Source organism: Dryobates pubescens, chromosome 29 (assembly GCF_014839835.1).
Source record: "Dryobates pubescens isolate bDryPub1 chromosome 29, bDryPub1.pri, whole genome shotgun sequence".
Taxonomy (NCBI): Eukaryota; Metazoa; Chordata; class Aves; order Piciformes; family Picidae; genus Dryobates; species Dryobates pubescens.
In genome coordinates, this window is record NC_071640.1 from 5,841,155 (window position 1) to 5,863,241 (window position 22,087).

The following is a 22,087-nucleotide window of genomic DNA, read 5'->3' on the forward strand; positions in this document are numbered from 1 at the left end:
TGTGTGCGGCGAGGCCTTTGGCAAGAGCATTCCCAATGACATTACCTTGTACCCCACATTCTTCTGATGCCACACACTCCTTCGCTCAGGGGCGCGGGTGGGCCCGGCACATGGCGTCGTATGCAGATGGTGCGCAGGCAGCGCTGGGAAGCACTGGTGGTCTCCTCCCGGGGGGACTCATTGACATATCAGTCACATAGTTCTGCATAATTGGGACTTGGATGCAGCCTCTCTTTATGTTTCCTCTTGGCAGTTGCCAACAACATGAAGCACTCCTGGGTCAAAATGACAGCCTTTTGTTTACTATTCCTGCTTATGTGCTTCATTTTCTTCAAGGATAAGAGCTCTTTATAGGAATCTTTATTGTGATGAGGTTAGCAGAGAGAAAGATTTCTCTTCAGCTTTCTCTCTCTTTCACAGCTGATTAGCAGGGTCAGTCCATAGGGACAGGGACATAGAGCTTGAATCCAGCACCTGCCTTGGGGTCTCCCTGGCTATGAGCTGTGACAGTCCTACCCCACCAGCCCCATGCAGTGTGCCCAGGTTGTCCTATGGCAAGCCTTCTCTGGCTTGCATTGGGCTCAGAGAGGGGACAGCCACCAGCCCAAGCAAAAGTACTGCACAACCCAACTGACTTCAGGAGCTTGGGCATGAGCTTACCAGAAGCACACAACTCTTGAGCACACTGTTACTGCCCCAGCTGTGGTGCCCCCATCCTTCATCTGCCTTCCACAGCAGTGATCAAGCCTATCAGAAATGTCAAGACCAATTCCTGCAACCACACTTGCAAACCAAGATGTGAGAGGCTTGTGATGGTCCAGTAAATGGTGACCTACCAGTTTACAACACACAATGGACTGTTTTTCAGGTTTGAACTCCAGAGGGATGATGACTGGGCAAGAGATGAGGAGAGATGTGAGAATGGTTGGTGACAAGATAGGGAGAAGCTCAGGGAATAGATATGGCCAGTGACGGACACCAATGGAAATCCTTCCCCAGTCCTGGAAGATGCCCCAGCAGATCCTACACCTATTGCTGGGCTGACACCATCACTGCAGTCATGATGACCAAGCCTGCCTGCACAGTCCTGGCCCCAGCCAGTGGCCACGGGTGACACTCCTGAGAACAGCAACTCTTTTTAAGAGAAAAGCAGCTTATCCTTGAAAGTTACTTTCCGAAGGTCAAGAGTGGGACTGTGACAGAGCAGCCTGACAAACGCATCTCCCAAAGTCCTTGGGCCCGATAATGTATGTCCCATGCAATGTTGACACTAGTGATCCACCAAAGATCAGGTTAACAAGTTTGACGTTAGTGACAGCGTGATTTGTTCAGCACTGGCTCTGAATTCATAGAGCGGCTGGCCTTCGGTGATAAACTATTGCACTGTGCGCACGAGGCTGTGGCAGTTGTCACCAGCCAGAGCACCGAGATGAAAAGGAAGCAGAGCTCTAATCAAAATACAGTGGTCAGTAGAGGTTGAGCTGAAAATTAAAATGTGCTGGTACTTTTCCCTCTCCAGCTTTGCTTTCCAGGGTGGGGATAGGGAAGAGGCTGCCTCATCATCTCTCTGCAGCTCCTCTTGCTTGGTTTGAAGGTAAGGACAAACCCATCACCCCACCTGTGTAAAGCATCCTCTGTCACCTTCCATGGAGCCTCGCCACTGCTGACCTTCAGGGCCTTTCCTTACAGGGAATAAATCCAGGGCAATGCAGTATCGAAGCTGCTCCAGCTGCACCACAGAGGAGAAGTGCTGTAAATAAGAAAAACTAACACAATGGAGAGGGCAGGAGCTGTGAGAGCACGGGCCAGAGGAGCCAGGCAGCGCTGGGACTGGAGCAAGGACACCATAAACCCTCTAGGAACAGGTGGGCAGGTGCTGTGTCACGGAGGGCAGCAGGGCCCCCATGAGCTGTGGGGGAGATGGTCAGCTCGTGGTGAACTGCCTGGCAGGGGCACACAAAAACTGCTTGTTGCAGCCCAGCAGCTCCCTGTTCAGACCCAGGAGCTGTCAATGACAAAATCCTTTAGCTCAGGAGAAATACATGGCAGGCTGCATCCCTGCCTGCTAGAAGGCACTAAACTGCTATTTCTTTGCTGCAGACTCTCCCATTATTAAAATCACAGGAAAAAGAAATTCTAAACACTCTTAAGCACAAGAGCTCCTAAACATTTAAAAGAAAGAATTTCCATTTTTATGAGTTTAGCAGCACAGGCAGTGCTGGTGGCCCCGTGGGAGGGAGCAGTGGAGTGCGGGGCCGGCTGCTCACTTGGAGCTGCCTTTGTAGCACACAGCATCCCTGAGTGGGCCTTAATGCACACTCTCTAATACACAGGGAAATGTAAATAGGAAAAGTGCTCCTTAGTCTTTTAACATGCACCCACCTCAGTGACACGTGGGATTGGTAAATGAGTTCTCCAGTTTCTCTCCGGAGAGTGCTGGTCAAGGATTTCTGGTGTGTTTGGATTATTCCTCCTGTTTGCAGCAGCTGTTGCTGCACAGGTCCCTTCCTGCTGTGGGTGCAAACCCTCCTCCCGCTGCACCCCTTGGGGATGGCAACCCATCCAAACCAGTGTGTGTTCTGGCCACCCACAGACCCTCCTGGGTGACAGCAGTGGAACAGCTGTGCCATGGTGGGTACCTCAGGCTGCAATGGTGCAATAACCAGAAGGACAAAACCTATTTGTCTGCCTTTTCCTCTGGGATGGGGAAGGAGACTATCACAGATACACTGCATGGCAGAAGATTGCAAACCTTCACTCTCAGATTGCCCCTGCTCCTGTCCTCCCCCAAAAGTACAAGACCTCCCTTAGCATGCCCTGTTCTTAGCAGAGGCTGCTGCCAGTCCACACTGCCAGCTCCCCAGGGCAGGGTTTGTGCACCCACCTGAAACTCAGTCACACCAACAGCACCAAGGCCTTCCTCAGACCCATGAATGATTCCAGTCCCAGCTGCTCCAACAGCAGACAGCAGCTACCACCTAGACCAGTGGTGGGCTACATCACCCTGATGATGCCTTCCCACTACCAAAGGAGAGCCACCGCTGAAGGGGAAAGGTGGAAGCAAGCAGCAGAGGCCATGAGTGCAGAACAATTCACATTTATTAGTTCATACAGCTAACACTTGCTAAACATGCGTTCAACACTTATTGGTCACATTTCCACAGGTAGTCAAGTCACAGAGCAGAGCAGCGGAGCAGGGGCAGGCCGGGCTGACACGGACCCACGCCGGATCTCCATGCAATGGGGACCGGCTGTGCCACGGCACGCCCGAGACGTGCCAGCAGAAACATTCATTTGGTCATAGTGTTAGTGACAGAAGGGCAGGTCCCAAGTGGTGCAGCATGGTGCCTGCTCCTCCTCGGGTGCTGTGGGGCGAGGGTGGCAGTGGCCACGCACGCTCTCCTGCCCCAGCCCCAGCTCCGAGTGTGCCAACGTTCACCGTGTGTCATGCCGAGGCAACATCCTGCTTCCCTGATTTATGCAAGGGATTGTGGGAAAAATGAAGTGTTTTACTGGGAAAAATCCATCACCTGGAATGTCAGGGAAAGGACCCAAAGACTAGAACCATCTTTAAAATCACTAACAAACCAGTGATGGCCTGACACAAGCACCAGGCAGCAAACTGGACCTGCTTCCTCTTGGAGCTGCCCAGCATGTTTACAGCCAGGACATGGGGATGAGGGCTCTGCAAGGTCGCAGGCTACAAATGCAGCCTCTGCACTGCATCTGCACCAGGGCAGAGCTGGAACCTAGCCCGTGGCTTGATGGGCATCAACAAAAACCAAACTGGCAAGAGCCACATCCTGCCTCACAGCTGCAGGGTGAGGATACAGGAGGGTTACCAGAGCTCAGCCCTGTCCTGCAGCCTCACTGACTTCTGCCTTGCTGTGCTGGGACACAAGGCCACAGCCACAAGATGCTGCCCATACAGTGAACAGGGCTTGGTGAAGCAGCAGCCACAGTGATTACAGCCATGGCACACAGGTGCTGAACCTGGTGCCTGCCCAGTGGGATGCAAAGCCAAAACCATCACCTGCAGGTCGAAATGCTGTGGCAATAACAGGAACCAATTGCAGGCAATAAACACTGGCAGTACTTTGTTTTTCACACAATCCCTTTGAGATGATAAACAGGATGTCACACGAGGTAGTTTTGTTATGGAAATTGAGTCAATAATGTTATCAACTATTACAAGACATTTTATAAATTGAAAGAAAACAACGAATCACAAAAGGCTCTGTAAGGTTGATCTCATCTGGTTTCAATTTCTGTTTCTTTTTGCCCTTGGGGGCACTTCATCCACTGAACCATGTAGCTTCTTTCATAGACTTGTTAAAAGTCAGCTGCACAGGAGCTCTTTCTGAATTATGATTTTTTTCAAGGGGAAGATACTGCCTGGATTGGCCTCACCAGATTTTGTAGGGCTGGTTTAAACTCAGGTTTGCAGACCCTCGCCAGTGAGGCTGCCAGTGAGGGGAGTTGGGGTCACTTCTGCACACTTTTGTTGACTCTTGCTCAGTGCTGGCACTGCCTGTGGCTGCATTGGGCTTGATGGAGCTGTTTGGATGCTCCTGGCAGCTGTAGCTGAATTCATATCACATATCAATACCTTCCTCAAGCAGTTTGAGTCCACACCCTTACTGACCCACAATGAAAAAGTTGTACTGACCAGAAAATAAGAATTCATAAGCAGCAAACCAAGTACAGAACTTTGGGACCAACTGTCAGGGACATACAGAGAAATTCCCATTTCCCCTTTTTCCAAGAACACTCTAAGACATTCAACACCGAAGGCAGAAGGATGAGGTAATAGGGAAATACAGCCCTAGGAGCTGATGTGCCTTCAGTGAAAGTGTGAAGTTACCAAAACCTCCACATCTCTCCACATGACAGCTGCCAGCCTCTGAGGGCAAAGTGAGCTGCAGCTCCTCTTGCCAACACCTTGCAGCAGCCTTGGGACACTTTTGCCATTAAACCACATCTAAGCCTTCAGTAGGCAAACTTCCCAGAAGCCAAATCAAAAGGTTTTCCCCAAAAAATCTCCATATGGGAGATTCAGCTTTGAATGGGTACTCCAAACAAGTCATGAAAGAAGCAATTGTTGCAACATCAAAACTGGGGTTTCTCTGGGTTACATTTTAAATACTTATCCCTGAGCTTCTGTGCATTGCAAACAACACACCATGAACCCAGAGAAACACCACAGCTTGATACTGGCATCCTATGTATTACCCTTGATTTACAGATCATCTACACATTAAAAATTAGTTTCATACTTAAACTAGTTCCCCAAGTTTCCCCCTTTCTCCTGCCTTTTATGTGGCAGGGATGATTGCCGCTTATTATCCTGAGAAATAACAACATTTTCACAGACACCAAGCTTCATAGCTTCAAATCAAATCCAAGAAAGAAGAAAGAATGAACGGGAAATAACACATTCACAGGACAATCTTTTGTTTGTTTGTCTGTTTTTAAAAATGTAGTAAAGATAAAAGAAATTCAAGTTTGCTTGTTTGTTTTAAAAAAAAAAAAAAAAAAAACAAAAAAAAAGGTTGGTTTGAAGGACAAGACTTCAGCTTCTTAACCTGAGGTGGCTATGGGTCTGTGCAGAAGCCTGAAGAGCAAGGGCCATGCCTTCCGTGCATGGCAGAGGAAGGGTCGAGCAGCAAGCGGCACTCAGCTGGAGCCGCTGATTGGGCAAGAGCAGGGTCAGAGCATGACCACCCAGGCCTCCTCCAGTGAATAAGAGCATGTCAAAATGCCCAGATGCTCCCTGCTAAAACACCACAATGCCCAGGAGCCAGGCTTGCTTGCCCATGCAGGCTCATTCAAAGCAACCCCACAGCCCTTGGGAAACGGGTGTTACTGGAGCAGCAGTAACGCTGTACTGGTTTTCCTGTCACTGGCAATCCAACTGACTGCTTTGTACTGTTGATCACCCTGCAAACACGGTCTTCTCCCTTTGGTCTTTGTGGGACAGGGAACAGCAAAAGCTCAAGATTTAAGTATTAAAGAAAAATCCAGAGCTGCAGCCTGGTAACACAAAGCTGTGTCTCTGCTCAGCTCAGTGGGCCAGCAGGCATGAGATGAGAGCCACCAATGCCATGGGCATTACTAATGATTAGAAAGCAGCTTCTATGTGTGCAGAACAGCTGGAGAGTTAGCTCCTGTTGCATCAATTCTGCTGTGCCCACAGCCCACCAGCTCCAAGGCACCTGGCACTCTGCACCTCCTGGTCATCCCTCCAGCACTCTTGAGGGGTCAGGCATGCCAAGGATGAGGACATGCTGCTGACATGTCGTGGGGTCAAGGCTCAGCTCACGGGACAGATGCCTGACCCAAAGGCAGGCAATGGAACAAACCCAGTCACTAACAAAAAGCTTTTGTTCAGGTCCTGGTGTCTTGCCCCTTGAGACCCATCTGCTGGCAGCAGTGATTTCTGCTTGGGGTGACAAGCTTCAAGCTGTAAGATAGCAACTAGAATACCTCAGCAGAGTCCCACTGAATGTGTGAGCCTGAGCGCTTCAAATTTATGTCCCAAATCTCTGTTCAGATTAAAAGTAACTCTTCAGCTTTCCATCTGCACAAATGCTATGAAGGAGAGGAGGGGGTCAGTCAGCCAATTTATCTTTCAAATCGGGGATAAAAATTGACTTGTCATGGCAGAAAATTCTACCAAAGACTATTATTGTTGATTGATTCCTCTATGACAGAAGGTCAGATAAGCAAGAGCAGATAGATACCAAAGATAATGAACTTCCCCCTACTAGCATTAAGCACAAATAAAATATGAGTCCCTGTAAACCGAATGTTACGTGAAGAATGGAACAAAAATTCCAACCTTTCCAGGGTGTCCTTCAAACCAAATTCACAAATACATCTAGTGACTGACCTAACGTCTCTACGTCTCTAGCTACATTCCTACCTTCTCATAATACCTGAGTTTGCAATGCAACACATTCACTTTACCCTGTTTAAAAAATACAAGTCATTAGAGGACTTGGTGCAGAAGATATTAAGAACAACTGTCCAGTGAGTTAGATTCTGGTTTAGTACACGAGCTTCTGCCTCACTTCTCACTTCAGCAAGGCTTTTCTACTCCCTACCACAAAAAGGTCATTTGCTAACAGATTCTGCTGCCAATCAACCTTTGTAAAATTTGCTTTGTACAACAGAAAGCAGCACATTCTTGTTCATTCATCACCACAAATGAATTTAGGTTTTCCTGTGGTTGGTACAGGATCAGTCTTGGGAGTCTATTTTGGATAAACACAGAAGATCGAATAGATTATTTTTGTTGGGTATTTGGCAATAAGATGACTGCTTTTATGTACACTAATTAAAAACAAACTCTTATTCATCAACAGATTATAATCATTCAGTAACTGTAGAATAAAATTACTCCTATGCAATTTTAACAATTCCTTGAGTGTATAAAACAGCGAGCCAGAGGATAACCCGTAATAAAAAGATCATATCAAGCTATTTGGAAATTAAACTTAAAAGCTGAGAAATACTTTCTAACTTACAAACAGACTAAAATCTTCCCATTTACACTTGAGGTATAGGCTGTATGCAGAAGGCTTTCCTGAGAAATACGTGCGTGTCTCATTTGACAGTCATAAAGTAAATGAGATTGACAGAACCACCTTTGGATGGTGAAGCTCTATCAAGCTGAACTGCTGCTGGGCCCAGCAGCTGTTACCCGTAACATCCTATTTAAATAATGAAAAATGAGCAGCTAGTGGACTTTTAGAGAAGGGAAACCGTCGAGCTGGATGATGCCCAAGCAGGACTGCAATGGTGGCAATGCCATCATGGGTCCACGGTCAGCCAGCAGCGAGGCTCCAAGGACAACTCTGACTGCAGTGGTCTGTGCCCAGGACACAGCCCAACTGCTGACCACCAAGAGAGGTGCCAAGCCAAGTCACAGCAATTCCTGGGCTGCAAATGAGGCAACGCCCATTGGGTGAAGTGAAAGGAAAGAAAACTTTGGTGAAAGACATTTTTCTCCTCATCACCATCACATTCATCTCACAGCAGTGTCACTACCCCTCCCTGAGCTGTATGCTTTGTGCCACACAGCTGTCATCAGGACAAGACAAAAAGGCAACACTAGTCCTTCCTACCTTGACAGAATTTGTTTCCCAAAATATTTTCAAAAGAGCATTCAAAAATTTGTTGATGAACCTTCTTCCTACAGAAACATCAGATTCACATCTAAGGACACAGGGAAGGAAATCCAGCCAGAGCAACACAGCTGCCTAGGACATGGATCAAGTCTTTGAATGTTAATTCTTTATGAAGGAGACGAGAATATAAGCATCTCTTCCAACCTCACCACCACCACCACAAGCAGGAAGCCATGAGGTTGCTCATAAGAATACCCAAATTCAAACAAACACTAGGCAATTACTCAACAGCTAACCTGTTATCATTAAACCACTTCTGCATGCAGTAGAATGGTGTGGAGGTTGCAAGATGGAAAACCCAAGCCTTGCAACACCTAGGACAGAACAGTTAAACAGATACTGTATTAATACTATTTTTTGTGACAGCAGCAAAACAGTCCTGGCAGGTTATGACTATAGATCATGCATTACCTGAGTCCAGCAGAGAAAGCCCTGCAAGATGACAATGGAGTCCCTTACCCCATTACAGAGGTCACATTTAACCACAAGGTAAGTTAACTGTTCCCAGAAATGGGTTGCTTGGGATTGCTGCAGTGCAGAAGCCTCCTCAGTAGTCAGATACCACCTTGGAGGTATACACTAAAAGGGGCAATCCTGACTGATCTCTAAGTACGTTTTCCTTGCTTTTGTAAACCTAAAATGGATGTTAAGGAAGTGATAAGAAATTACTTGCAGTTTTCTAGCAACAAAAGTACCTTTGTGTAACACCAGGAGCCTGCTATGAACTGCAGCAACATGCTGCAAATGGAAAGGTGTGCAATGATGGTGAGAGGGCAGCTGGGCAGACTGGGGGCAAAGCCCACTCTGCAGCTCCCAGGAGGGGCCGGGGCAATCAGCTGCCCGCTACAATGCCCTGGGACAGGACTCAGGAAAGCCATAGGAGCTACCAGCTGCAAGTGAAACCTGCCAGAAGAAGGGAAACCTATTGGGTAGACAGACCTTTCCTTCTTCTCCACTCCCTACCTTTTAAAATTGTAATTTAAGAAAAAAGCTTGGCACTTCTCTAACACCCACTTCTCCAAAACTGTCCATTTGGGGCACTAACAGCGCTGCCAATGCGATGAGGCTGTTTGTCCTCCACAACAAATGCTTTTGGATACAAATCACAGAAAGAGCAGTGCATGAACAGCATCTTCTCCTTGAGGTAGTCTTAAGTCATCTCAGTCCCCAGCCCCCAAAAACAAAAGAACTAACCCTAACAAACACTGTAACATTAAACATCTTCACATTCTGTAAACTGCTGGAGAATGCATCTGTTGCATTCAGACAGAACCATGTGCATTGTGTTGAAGATCATACATTCAACTCTGTCGTGAAATAAATATATAGGAAAAAGAGTTTAAAAAAAAAAAACAAACACCAAAACAAAAAACACCAAACAAAAAGGATTCTTGCTACAATGGCAGGGATGCCCACTGCCCCATCTCCTGCCTGGATCGTGCTTGCCCCTCTCCCGGGGTGAGCCAGCTCCCTGCCCGAGACACAGTGTAAGGCACCGGCCGGGGTGAGCTGGGCTCACTCTTTGCTCATGCTCGTCTTGCAGGAATGTAGAACGGCCTTAAAAAGGAGAGGCAGCTGCTCCAGAGGGACATTCACCATTTTTCCTGGAAAGAAAAAAGACAGAATTAGCATCCACTCCTGAATCAGATTTCAGAGACACCTAAGCCAGCAACACCGGAGATGTTTTTACCTTGAACCTCTCAGCAAAACAGTTAATCATCCCACTGCTACATTAGACATTTGATACTCATTTGGACACAACAGGATTTATTATTTACTGAATTGAAAGCAAAATAAATGGGTAAAACCTGATCAAAATTATTTCTCCACAATGAAGCAATATTTATAGAAACTGGGAAAGACTAAATCCTATCTCTCCTCAAACTCCTTGTTGATCTCAATGGGTAAATTATAAGAGCTACTCTGATTATTATCTAGTTCGTTACAGCAGAGCAGGATGAAGCACATGATCCTTGACATAAGGAGCCATGTATCTCCCTCTGCCATAACATTCAGGAATAAAGAATGTTTTAGTAACACCAGACCTTGCAGGTATACTGAGTGACACGACTGCATTTGAAAATTCACCTGCTGATTTCAGAGGTCTGGATGAGCTGAAAGCTGGGGGTTACACTGCAGAACTGCCTGCTGCCCTGCTCCTCATCTGCTCCTTAATTAAGTAATTCAGAGACCTCTATTGCTCATGAGGTAACAACTCATTCCAGGATTACACTCTTCTGACAAAAAAATGCCTCCAAGTCAGGATGGACAGGAAGAAAATAAAACAAGAACCTGACCAAAGCACTTAAAAGGGCAGCAGGTCAGAGCAAGGCACATCTTCCTGGGAGCAAGGGACTCTGCAGTGGGAAACAAGCCACATCCATCAGCATCACAGAGACAAAGTGCAAAGAGCCAGCCTGACTGGGTGAGCTGGGGGTGACATAAGATCAGTTTAGAGGTGGGGGAGCAGCTCTGATAGAAAAGGGTCCCACACAAACATCCTCCACTGAAGTCAACAAGAATCTCACGCTTATAAACTAATTCTTTTTTAAAAGCAAATTTCATAGCTTGCACATGGCCCCAGTGTGGGAAGAGGTCAGTAAGGTACCTGCAATGTATCGTATCTCTGGCAAACACATCATCAAATCCGGAAAACGGTTTGGCTGGTGCGGGTATTTGTACTCCGTGAAGTCCTGGCAGACGTACCAGTACCGCTTATTCAGCTGCTCCAGCTGGGAGGCGTTGGTCAGACCCCTGATGTCTGAAAGTGAATACAGTCAGAGTCATGAAAACATGTAAGAGCAGCAGACTCGCACTCATTGCCATTTATTCTGGAAAGACAAATTGGTTGCTAAAACTCTAAGCTGGGTCCCTGCTTCAGAGATTGGCTTCAGGTGCCCAATAGAACAAATACCAAAACTCTCATCTCCACTCCTGGTGTGCCCACATCATGGATGAGCCTTTACATATGTGTGCAAGTATAGGATTTCAGAATCACACAGAATCACAGAATCACCAAGGTTGGAAGAGACCTCAAAGATCATCAAGTCCAACCCGTCACCACAGACCTCATGACTAAACCATTTCCTTCCATAAAAGGCCAGGAGGAGAACAGCTAATGTCCTAAGCTGCTCAGCTGCAGAGCTCAGTGGATGCTCCTGGAGATAGCAGCTCCAGCGACCTCAAATCCCTGCCTGCCTGGTGTAAAGCAGCTCTGTGTCAAGGTTTAGTCCTCACCAGGGATTCAGCATAATGCTTCCTCAGCCAGAAACACGTTGATTTCAACTACATCATCTCAGGTGAGGAAAGCACTCGACTCTATAATTCAAGGTACCATCATATTTCTCCCCATCTGCTTATGACTTATGTCGTAGGAGCTTTATAAACTTGTCAACTATTTATTTTTAAATTTAACTTTGCCAAAGTCAGGCCACATACACAAATAAAAACCAGACATATCCAAGCTATCAAACTGGCAGGAGGGCCCACTGCCACCACTCAGCATGATCGATGGCATCGGCACGCTGCCGGGGTCCTGGGAAGGATCCAGCATGTGAAGCAAGGAAGCTGCAGGCCTGTGGTGCAGGCTCAGTGCTGTTAGACCATCTGACGGAAGAGGCATTTATCTACTGCCCCAAAGCTGACTTTTAAAAATAATCCTCAGGTATTTCACATAAAAAATTGCAAACTTCAACTAAAAATAAAAGAAGACAGGAAGTTAATGAAAATACATTTTGGAAAACAATGGAGACAGCTCGAGAAGTGCATTATCCAGTGTCAGGAAACTGCCCAGGGAAGCAAACCGGAACCTCAGCCCAGCACAGATTGAAGCGTCAGCACTATCTCCGCCTGGAAATGAGTGGGGGAGGACAGAGCCACAGCACATTTTCACAGACTGCAACTATCTTTCACAGTACAAAAGACGCTGGAGACATTTATTTCCAAAATTACAGCTGAACACTATCCACTCAGCATTTGCTTCTCAACAGTTTTCTTCATTTACAACATGAAGAAATGTCCTGGAGGCACCACAGACGCAGGGCCACAACAAATGAGCATCTACAAGCAGTGGATTGAGACAATGTACAGGAGTGGAGACAAGGACAAGCACGATGGAGGACAAACCCAAGCTATTCCAAAGTATTTCAGCCCACTACAGTTGTTAGGAAACAACCAGGATCTCCTTACATGTTGAAGAACTACTCTGCATGGACTTTGAAATACCCAGAGTCTGGCAGCCAGCTTCAATACACTGGATAATCTACAGGAGGAAACAGCCCCTTCTCAGGCAGAATTCATTGCCTGCATATAAATACTGAGTTTGTGATTACTTTTCACATTGAAGAGTTAGCATTAGGTATAAAATTGAAGATGTAGGAGCCAGCTAGGTGACCTAAGTATACATCCTGAAGTTAAATATTTGAAAGAGTCAGAAGAGCTCTACAAAAAGGGAGGGCTGGTTTTACAAATTCAACCTTTAAAGCAGAAAAATGAACAAATGCATTTTCTAGTTGGGGATCTCTGAAAGGTTGTTATGCAAATAGTCAATGTTTACTTAAAAAGAAAAAAAGGAATGCAAATTATCTGGTTTTAAAGTACTGTTTTGTTAATTGTCTAAAGAGTTACCTAAATCACTAATACTTTTAGATGACACATCTTTGTCTGTTGAAAGATTTCTTAGCAGCTGCTAAGTTACCGTTCACCCAAACCTTACCCAGAAAGGTTTTCACCAGCTTCTCTGCTCTGTTCTTACACTGGAATTGGCACCCTTGGTACATATGCAAAGTGACACACTTGATGCCTGTATTTAAAGGCAATAAAAATTATCTAAGCAAATATAGTATTTCCTCCAGTACCTCACCGCACAGCGTATGGTCTGCACGACGGCAAACGTACTGAGCGGTTTCAGAGCTCAAGGATCTTCATGGCTCTCTGTCCCCATTTCTCATCAGGGAAGCAAAGGCTGCTCAGACTTCTTGTTTCAGATAATTTCTCCAGCAAGGATGATAACTCCTCTTTGTTGACTCACCTTGATTTAGGAAGTTGATGGCTTTCATGCACGCGTACTCCTCGTTGCTGACCTTCAACTGGTTAAATTTGCGAAAGAGGTAGATCAGTCGCTCCATCACCTCCATCCCCTCTTCACTGAATCTGGAGGACAGAGATCACACATCAGCGTATAGAGGGCATATTCTACACAACAAAGACAAGAAGCTTATTAAATAACTTCAGAGATGAAAGCATCTTGCAAGAGAATTAAAAAGAATTGTCATCACAACTGCTTGCAGCCTGCTGGCACTATTAAAGCAGAAGAAGGAAAATGACTCAGTTACAAACTTGACTGCTACAGATACCTCAGCAAAACCCCTTTTTTTGGTGATTCGGTTCGTCACCAGCTCTGACAGAGGGAACAGCTTGATGCAGCCAGGAGCGTGCAAAACCTTCCTGTATATGGACACTGCTTTGGGTCTCTACACTTTTATCTCCTCAAATTTCAATGGGGATTTTATCTTCTACAGAATAAGATGAGATTTCCACTGATACTTGTCTTACAGGACATGAAAACATTCTGCAAGGTACCTGTTGTCCTGCCAGACACACAGGTCAGTCAGTTTCCCCCTTCTGCCTGGTGCATCTGTCTCTACATCTATCCACAACAGCAAGCAGCTCACAGCCACATTATACAGCACTGCACCTTAGTCCCGATGGATGTTTTTTGCACTATAAAAAAGCACCTCTAGCAACCCTTGGAGTACTTCCCCCCAGTTCAGACAAGCATGGACTGTAAGGGATCCTCTGTTGGGTTCCAGACCTGGCAGCGCTGGAGTATTCCACCAGGTATAGCCACCCTCACTGCTGGATCTGTGCTGTTCGCTGAAAACAAGCGGGTTATTTCTCCTGAGCACACACACTCGCCAAGGGAAGCCAGCGCCAGGACGGGCAGGAGAGGGCAATGCTGACGCACAGGGAATGTAAATCTCCCCAAAATGTTCTGGGAAACTGCCTGATAGAAATGTTGTGGGTGCAGAACAAGGTGCTCCTGCTGGGCTACGTATTCATGAGTGGTGCTCCATGTGTGCCCCATGGAAAAGGCAGGCAGAAGCAGAGCTGGAGCGCACAGAGCCTATGGGCATGCTCTGGGACCATCCCACACTTGACAACGGCCTCTCAGAACACCTCTCACAGCAATACCCCCGGTTTCAAAGAAACCTCATATTGCAAAAAAGCTCAGAAGTGGGACAGAAGTGTTTAGGGAAGCTTCAGCTGTGCTCTGGCATTGTACAGCACAAAGAATAAGAGCACAGTCAGAAAGCCATCTCTGAATAGAACAGAAATAGAACCTTTTTCACTGAATAGTACCTTATTTTGGCATATGTGTTTGTTTACTTCAAAGTTATTTGTAAAATGCATGGTGGAGTTTGACCTCAGATGAGTGAAAACAAGCTATCTGAACTCCAGGTCACTTCTTCAAGAAAGTAATATTGTAAGTGATGAAAGCCTTGTCAGCTAATCTAAAGTTGTACAAGTTTTCTTGCTCTCGAGTTGACATTAAAAATCTTGCAGGTGCAAGATTGCAAAGCTCAAGCAGTTAATGAGCACAAAGACCACTCAGTCGTCTGTTTGGTTTAATTGTTTTCAGAGCATGCACATTTTTACCAGCCACTCATCACTTCATAAATCCAGGAGAGCTCTTCTCTCATTCCTGAAGCTGAACTGTCTTACTTTTCTGTGCATACTTTCCTCCCCTTTTCAAACAAAGCTGTTCTGTTTTTCACAGCCCTATTTCTTCTCGAGGACTGACTCCTCCACACACTTTCCCTCACAGTTTACACCAGGCAAGTTTCTGGCTGGGAGTTATCGGGATCAGCTGGGGAGGAGGGGGAGGGAAGCGCTATCAGGAGTGCTGGGAGAGGTCAGGAATCTATTCATTTCATATTCATCGCCAGAAAAACAGCACAATAAAAGAAAACATTTGATCTAGCAGACAAACATAACATTTAGCCAGTGGTTAGAAGCAATTAAAACACAGGGGCTGGGGAGCTCATCCTGTGCCTTCACTCCTCACTTAGGCATTAGCATTGCTCTCATCATTTCTCTAAATAAGAACAGAAGTTAACCCCACAGCACCAGGCTATCACAGCTTAGTGAGATTTCTTCAACCAGCTGTGAGATCTAATGAGCTTTGGTTTGCAATCATTACTGGTCAATGCCAAAGGAAACCTGGGCTCTTTGAGGAAATCCACAAGCCAAACACCTCTCCAAAAGAGCCTCTCTCAAATCTGAAGGGACTACTACTTTTCCACAGGTGCATTGGACAGGGTGACCAACACTCATGAACTATTCCACTGCCACCTGCAGACAGTCGAGCTATGACTGAACTACCATAAAGGCAACTGGGAGGGAGCCATGGAGCCTGAGACCTCTCATCTGTGCAACTTCCCACTAAATGGCTTTTGGGGTGAGCATTTTCCCGTGTTACTAATGACAATTAATGATACTTGAAAAGCTAAATCAGGAGAAGAGACTACAGAAACACTCTGCTCCCAAGAAGACCTATTTTCATCAATCACAGATTTTCTCTGAAGGACTTTGGAGGCGACCAGCTCTGAATTGCTGGTTTCTGAAGGGCGAGGATTCCTCCTTTGTCTTGTTTTCTTACCTCTTGCTCCTATTTATTGCAACCCCAAAATGAAACAAACACTTCTCTTTTGAGGCTCTGACCAGGACAGCAGGAACAAAAGCATGGCTGAATGCAGAACAAGTGCTATTGCAGTTTTCTATGCTCCTCACAGGGAGCAGCACCAGATGCACGATGAATGGCCAGGCAGAGCAGCACCGCAGAGGAACCTGGCCCAGGAAATGAGACACCTGGGTCCAGCTCTCAGCTCCCCCACTCGCCTCCACCATGGTCTCAATCAGCCCCTCTGGTTGTCAAAAAGGACGCACAAAGGAACCTCAAGGAACCATTCCATGTTGCAATTGCCGAGCACCACAGCAGAATTTTACCTCTCTGCTCATCAGACACATCTTGTGGTGACTCCTGCAGAACTGCCCAGCCTAGTGCAGGCAGAGCACAAACAGGGTGGTGCTAGAAGGGAGGCCAAGCAGCACTTTCTGCAAATCCTACCTATTCTGCTATAGTGTTGTTGAGATTGTGAGTCTGCTACCACACAAAGGATCTGTCTGGCACCAAGACTACAAAACAAAACACCCAAACCTAAACACAACACCCTGACCAAGATGATAAATGAAAGGCAGGTTCCTCAGAGCATCAGATAGCATGTACTGCGGAAAAAACAAGAGCTAAGTTGCAACATCTTTAAATTTATGTAATCAAAACAATGAAATGGCAATTAATAATGAACACTTTGATAATACAGACAACCAGCTTTGTGAACAATTTTTCCACTGGCCCAAAGGGTTTTTAAATAAGACCTTCTGTCCTGTATCTCAGGGTTACCCAAAGTGTTGGTTTTACTCTCCTCATAAAAAAAGACAGTTTGCAGGGCTGTGCTGGAGGATGACAGCATTGCTACAAAAAATTCAAACAGCACCATGCACCTTCCTCCGCAAAAGGAACTTCTGAGCCAACGCCGACTACCCATGGTGTACTTCCTAAGATCTAGAGACGGAGAAGCCCTCAAGAAGGCTTATTTCCTTACCCACAGGCTCAGCTCAACATCTCACCTGTGCAGCTCATCATCAGAGGGAGAGTACTTGGAGGTGACATCTGCAAGGTCACCAAAGATCTGCTTGCTGTAAACAGTCAGCGAGGAGAGCAGGATCAGCTCCTGCCATGTAGAGCTGAGCAGGCAGGTATAGTCCTTGATGGAGAGTTCACAGAAGAACGGCAGCTTCTTGATCCAAGCAATCTGCCTGAAAAGCAATTCATCCGCCAGACGACACAACAACGCAAACAGCTCTGCCTGAGTCACTTTATACCTGCAGGCAGAGTTAATATGAAGGCATAAAAGCAATTAACAGCATTGAATGACATGATCTGACAAGGCACGTGAAAAGCAAGGCAAATGCCACAGGAATTTGTGTTCAAGTGCCCAACGTGCAGGTGCCCAGAGCGGCACCAGGCAGCAGGAGTCATGATGGCCAGCACCCAATGCCCAGCTAGCAGCTGTGAGGGAAGCCCCTCTGAAATGTGGGGTCACCCACCCAGTCAGCGCCCAGCCTGCTGGGCATGGGACAGCATGGCCTTAGAGACAGCCCTGAAGCTCTCACCAGTGTATAGACTACCCAGCTTTTACCCACCCTTGTTTATTTTCTCAGCTATTGTACATATTACTAGGCCTTTTTATACAGCTAAGGCAGTCTCAGGACTGAAACCTACTGAAACCACTCCTGCACAAGCTCAGCCTGGTCACATAGCCTGGAACCCCAAGGTCTGTGTGCACCAGCTGCAGCCCCAGGAAAGGGCATAAGCTACCCACAGGACAGTCTCTGGTTTGCTGCCTGCATGATGGCTTCACCTTCCCCAGGGCATATGGCTCTCCGTGCTGATCAGGCTGCGAATGCATACACCCAGCCGCCCCGCTGTCAGCAGCCCCTGCAGCACAAGCTGGAGCCCTGTGTGTGTGCAGGGACAGCCAGACCCAAAGGACAAAGAGGAAGAGGCAGCTCTGGGCAGCTTCAAGCACCACGCCAGGCACACTTACCCGTCCTCGATGAGCATTGGTGTGCCAAGTGGCTCCAGGTCCTCTGCTGACACTAACTGATTGATGAGGCTGTGTGACTGGGGGTCCAAGCTGCGTGCCTGGGGGGGCATCAGAGCCGAGTGAGCAGAGTAGCTAAAAAGGTGCGGGAGGTACTGATAGTGCGTGGACACCGGCGTCCCGATGTACTGATCCCTGAGTGCAGCGAAGCCATTCAGCTCCACGGACCTACTGGAAAAGGAAAAGCTTTTCAATATACCCACTTGACTCATCACAGTGTTGTAGCTAGCTCCATCAGAAATGTTAATAAAAACAGGGAAAGAAAACAGAATGGGCAATGCCTGTATTTAAACCCTACAATGGAAATAAAGGTGAGTGTGCAGAGCAGATACCTTACACCTGCCTCATGCTGAGACTGGCTCAGTGCAAATTCCATTTAACAGAGATCTGGGAACTACTGCTGAGCAGCCACTTGGGTGTAAAACAGAAATCCAACTATCCAGAGCATTTCTACCCCAACTTCCTTAAAGGGTCAGGATTTAAGACTGTAAATTCAGTATTTACACAGCCAGTGAACACAAATGTCTCCCAGCTTCAGATGCAAGTGAAGGCAAATGGAATGCAAATCTGAGATTCTCACCATGTTCACAATCAAAGGCTGCATCAGGAGACCAGCACTAACAGTAACTGACATTAATAAAACACCATCAATTAGCAACCTAATGGAGTCATTCATTTGCAAACAGTGAAAGGTAATCAAGTTCCCATAATCTGCAGAAAAAATATGAATATAAATTAAGAGACATAATTCAAATAGGTTTAACTCAACATTGCCTTCTTTTTCATTTCACCTTCCAGTTCAACTCTTTTGAATCCAGGGGATGTCTTTCTTAAGGCACCACTGAAAATGGAAGAATCTGCAGCCAGCTCAGTTTACACAAAGATGCACTCACAATACTTTCTTCCTGCATTGACGCAAAGTATCATCCAGGGAAAGACAGCCAAGATTACTGTACTACAAAGTTCTTCTAGCAGTCATTCCCACCTTGAAGATGGAGTAGAAACAGGTGAAGGCTGGTTGCTCTCAGACACTCCATTTCCAGGGGAACTATGGTCGCTGTCTCCATTGTTGCTCCATGACATGTTTGCCTCTCCCTCAAATTCTTGCCCAGACATAATTCTCTCAATCTCTTCCTCTGATATCTGTCAAATAGAGGATTGCAATGGTTACTTCAGCTGAGAATATAAATAAAGCAGAGCCTCTGTACCTGAACACCTTGACTGCACCACCACATCCAACAGAACTGAAAGCACCCTGCACCAGGAGAAACATGTTGCTGTTCCTGCAGGTATCACATCTTTCCTTTATGTTTAACAGCAGACCTGAAAAATTCTATTTACAGCTAATAGTGGTGACCTCCAGTGCCTGCAGTATAATTCAAGTGATGATAACACAGCAGACAGGAATGGACATGTGAAAAGATTATGTCAAATACACACAGCAATGAGCCATAAATCAGTGACTGTCACACAGTGAAAAACCTGGGAGTAACTGAGGCCAGTTCATCAGGAATATCACTCAGTACTCAGCAGAGGTAAAGGTGGGGTAGGCTCTAGTTTGATAAAGCAATTGAGAGAGACAAGGTGACACATATAAAATCAGTCAGGAAAACCTTCACAGAGAATCATTGTTCCCTATTTTTCCCCAGATAAGAACCAGATGTCACCCGAAGGAGTAAAAAGCGTCTAATACTTAAAACAAGTGTTGGAGAGTAATACATACATAAAGCTAAAATGGACTTTAAAAAAAATATTAAAAAATTAGTTCAGTGAAGTATGAAGTTTCAAAAAAGAGCTTCTGGAGAAATGTCACATTGGAGGGGAAAATGCAACACAGAAGTTTTGGGGCTTTAAAAAAAATTCTCTGTGTGTCCCTTGATAGGGCTGTGACAGAATATGGGAAGATTTTGAGTTAACATGATGTAAGAAAGTGCAGTGAACTCTGAACAACATTTTCAAGAGCCAAACATAGCTTAGACAGTTTATTCTAGTCTTGCAAAAGCGTCAGAAACACTCTAGATATGAATCTGAAGAGGGCAACAGTGAAATAATCTCACCCTAGGAAACCGAGTTGATGGCATAACCTATGTCCAGTACTGACCCTTCACCAAGTCTCAGCTGAGAAAGATTCACTCTGGCTTGCCAGGCTGCTGTTTAACCACAGCTACACTGCTCACAGAGCCAGTAAAAATTGCTATCTGGCCAGAAATTAAATGTTTGCTCTTCAATAGACCCACACAGGCTTTAAGATTCAGTAACTAATACTGTTATAAACATAATGTTTGCAAACAGCAGAAAATGTTCTATCAGTAGGTAAGAGATTTTTTTATTGCTTGAGCTAGGCTGGTGCTGACCACAGGCATGGCTGCACTGTCCAGTTCTTGCCTCCTCCTCAATTCATCATGGAGAAGCACATTGAGCAGGCAGAACCTTTCATGGCTTCTCATGGTTCAGTTTCAGACTGGGGTGAGCAGTCTCTTCACAGGCACACAGTCACAGAAAATGCTTTGTGTTATTCCTAGTTTATGAAAATAAATAGTAAACTTTTAAAAGACCTCTTCCCTAGAAGCAAACTGGAAATGGCCATCATTCCTCATGTGTGCAGGACAAGCTGTTGTGCTGAATTACCTCGTGCTTTACAAGACATCTCCAGACAAGCTGCGCCATCAATCAGGCAGACATTTACTGGGTGCCCTGCTTGCAACAACTGAAGGAATTGCAGCAGGCAGCCTGTGAGATTTACTGGGAGCTGCAAGGGATGGACGTCCTTGTGCTGCTCACAAAGGACAGAGTGTTATGATGGCCACAGACTGCCCATGTATTCATGCAGACACCCTAGGACTGCGCCATGTCCCCTCTGGGGACAAGCAAGCACCGAGCTTTATTTACAAATCTGCAGTTCGTGACACATGCCCAGCACTTGTGGAGAGTCAAAGCCCTGCTATGCCAGCAGAAGGCACAGGCAGGGCTGAGAAAGGCTCAGTAAGATGAACCCTGGCCCCATCTCACTCTGAGCTGCTGCTATGGTCAAAACAAACCACCTACAAGGTGTGTGCCAAGGCCAAGAGAACAAAACTTGAGGGAACCACAGAGAAAGAACTGGACATGCTCACCTGGACAGGTCCGATGCTTTTGTTTCTGCCTCCTGGCATGCCATCCTCTCTGATTGCTGAAAGAAACCAACCAAACCTTGGTGAGGAAGGCTACCATTGGGTATTCCAGAAACACAGAAGGTAAATCATAAATACATAAAGATAACACATCAGCATTTTGAAAACATATAGCTGTATTTTTCAAAATTCCTTTTGTTCATCAAAGCAGTTTACACAGACACCTCCTGTGCTTCCCAGGGCACCAGAGAGCTCGAGCAGTACACACCATGATCCTCACCCCAAAGGGCATAAACACATCAATGGAGCTACAAGCGTTACTCAAAGTTTAGTATTTCTTTGTGTGATCCTTGGATGAAGGCAATGAAGAAATAGCAATCCTTTATCACAATTCCAGGATAATTTCAGAGATGGCACACAGAAAGCAAAGCTACTTCACCTCTAGAAAAATACACAGTGAATACCCATGACTGCTTGGCAAGAGGTGCCAACACTAGTGTCTCTATCTCCATAGCCTGCAGCCCTGTGAACCACTGTGAGCCAGGCTCCACCTGGAGAGACACCGACCAGTGCTGCCACAGCACTGGTAACCACCAACAGCACTATCACTGCTGAAGGTCTGGTTTCCTACAGCTCTGAGAGATGTTTTATCCAGCTGGCTGCATCCAAAGCAGTTGTTTAAAATTTAAGCTACCAGAGCAAGCTGTGCAGTTTCATTGCAGAAGGGCAGCTGAGTGTCTCACTACAGCAGCTACATTTTTAAGGCTCTTTAAACAATTTCCAGAGAGCGTCAGTGAAGTCCAATAAAGGGCATTATCCTGGAGCTGCTTCTCTACCTTCCTCTTCCCTCTATTTTGCTCTTTATTGGCAGAGCAGCTCTACAGAAGCCAGCAGCAATTGAGGAGGTCCTCATGTGCCTCCCCTCCTGGGCTGGGTCCCTCTCTTTAACAGGTTCCAATCTCTTTCCCACTGTGACCTGGCTGGACTTGGCAGGAGGCTCTTCCCAGCTGCAGAGTGACCTTGCTGCTGCCGGCCAGCATCACCCTGCTGACACAGGGGC

General features: G+C 46.2%; 1 protein-coding gene across 3 annotated transcripts in view; it reads right to left on the reverse strand.

Moving 5' to 3' along the window:
• Positions 1–8,941: 8,941 nt before the first annotated feature.
• NR6A1 (nuclear receptor subfamily 6 group A member 1) overlaps positions 8,942–22,087 on the reverse strand; it is an 84,555-nt gene continuing 71,409 nt past the window's right edge. For 2 of the 3 annotated variants that reach the window (XM_054174194.1, XM_054174195.1), the window contains 7 exons: positions 21,031–21,086; positions 18,903–19,060; positions 17,861–18,088; positions 16,881–17,135; positions 13,222–13,343; positions 10,801–10,953; positions 8,942–9,796 (listed from right to left, as the gene is read on the reverse strand). In XM_054174194.1, the coding sequence (XP_054030169.1) occupies positions 9,708–9,796; positions 10,801–10,953; positions 13,222–13,343; positions 16,881–17,135; positions 17,861–18,088; positions 18,903–19,060; positions 21,031–21,086 (1,061 nt within the window). In that variant the 3' untranslated portion in view covers positions 8,942–9,707. The remainder of the gene's footprint in view (positions 9,797–10,800; positions 10,954–13,221; positions 13,344–16,880; positions 17,136–17,860; positions 18,089–18,902; positions 19,061–21,030; positions 21,087–22,087) is intronic. The other variant, XM_054174193.1, reaches the window with a different exon arrangement.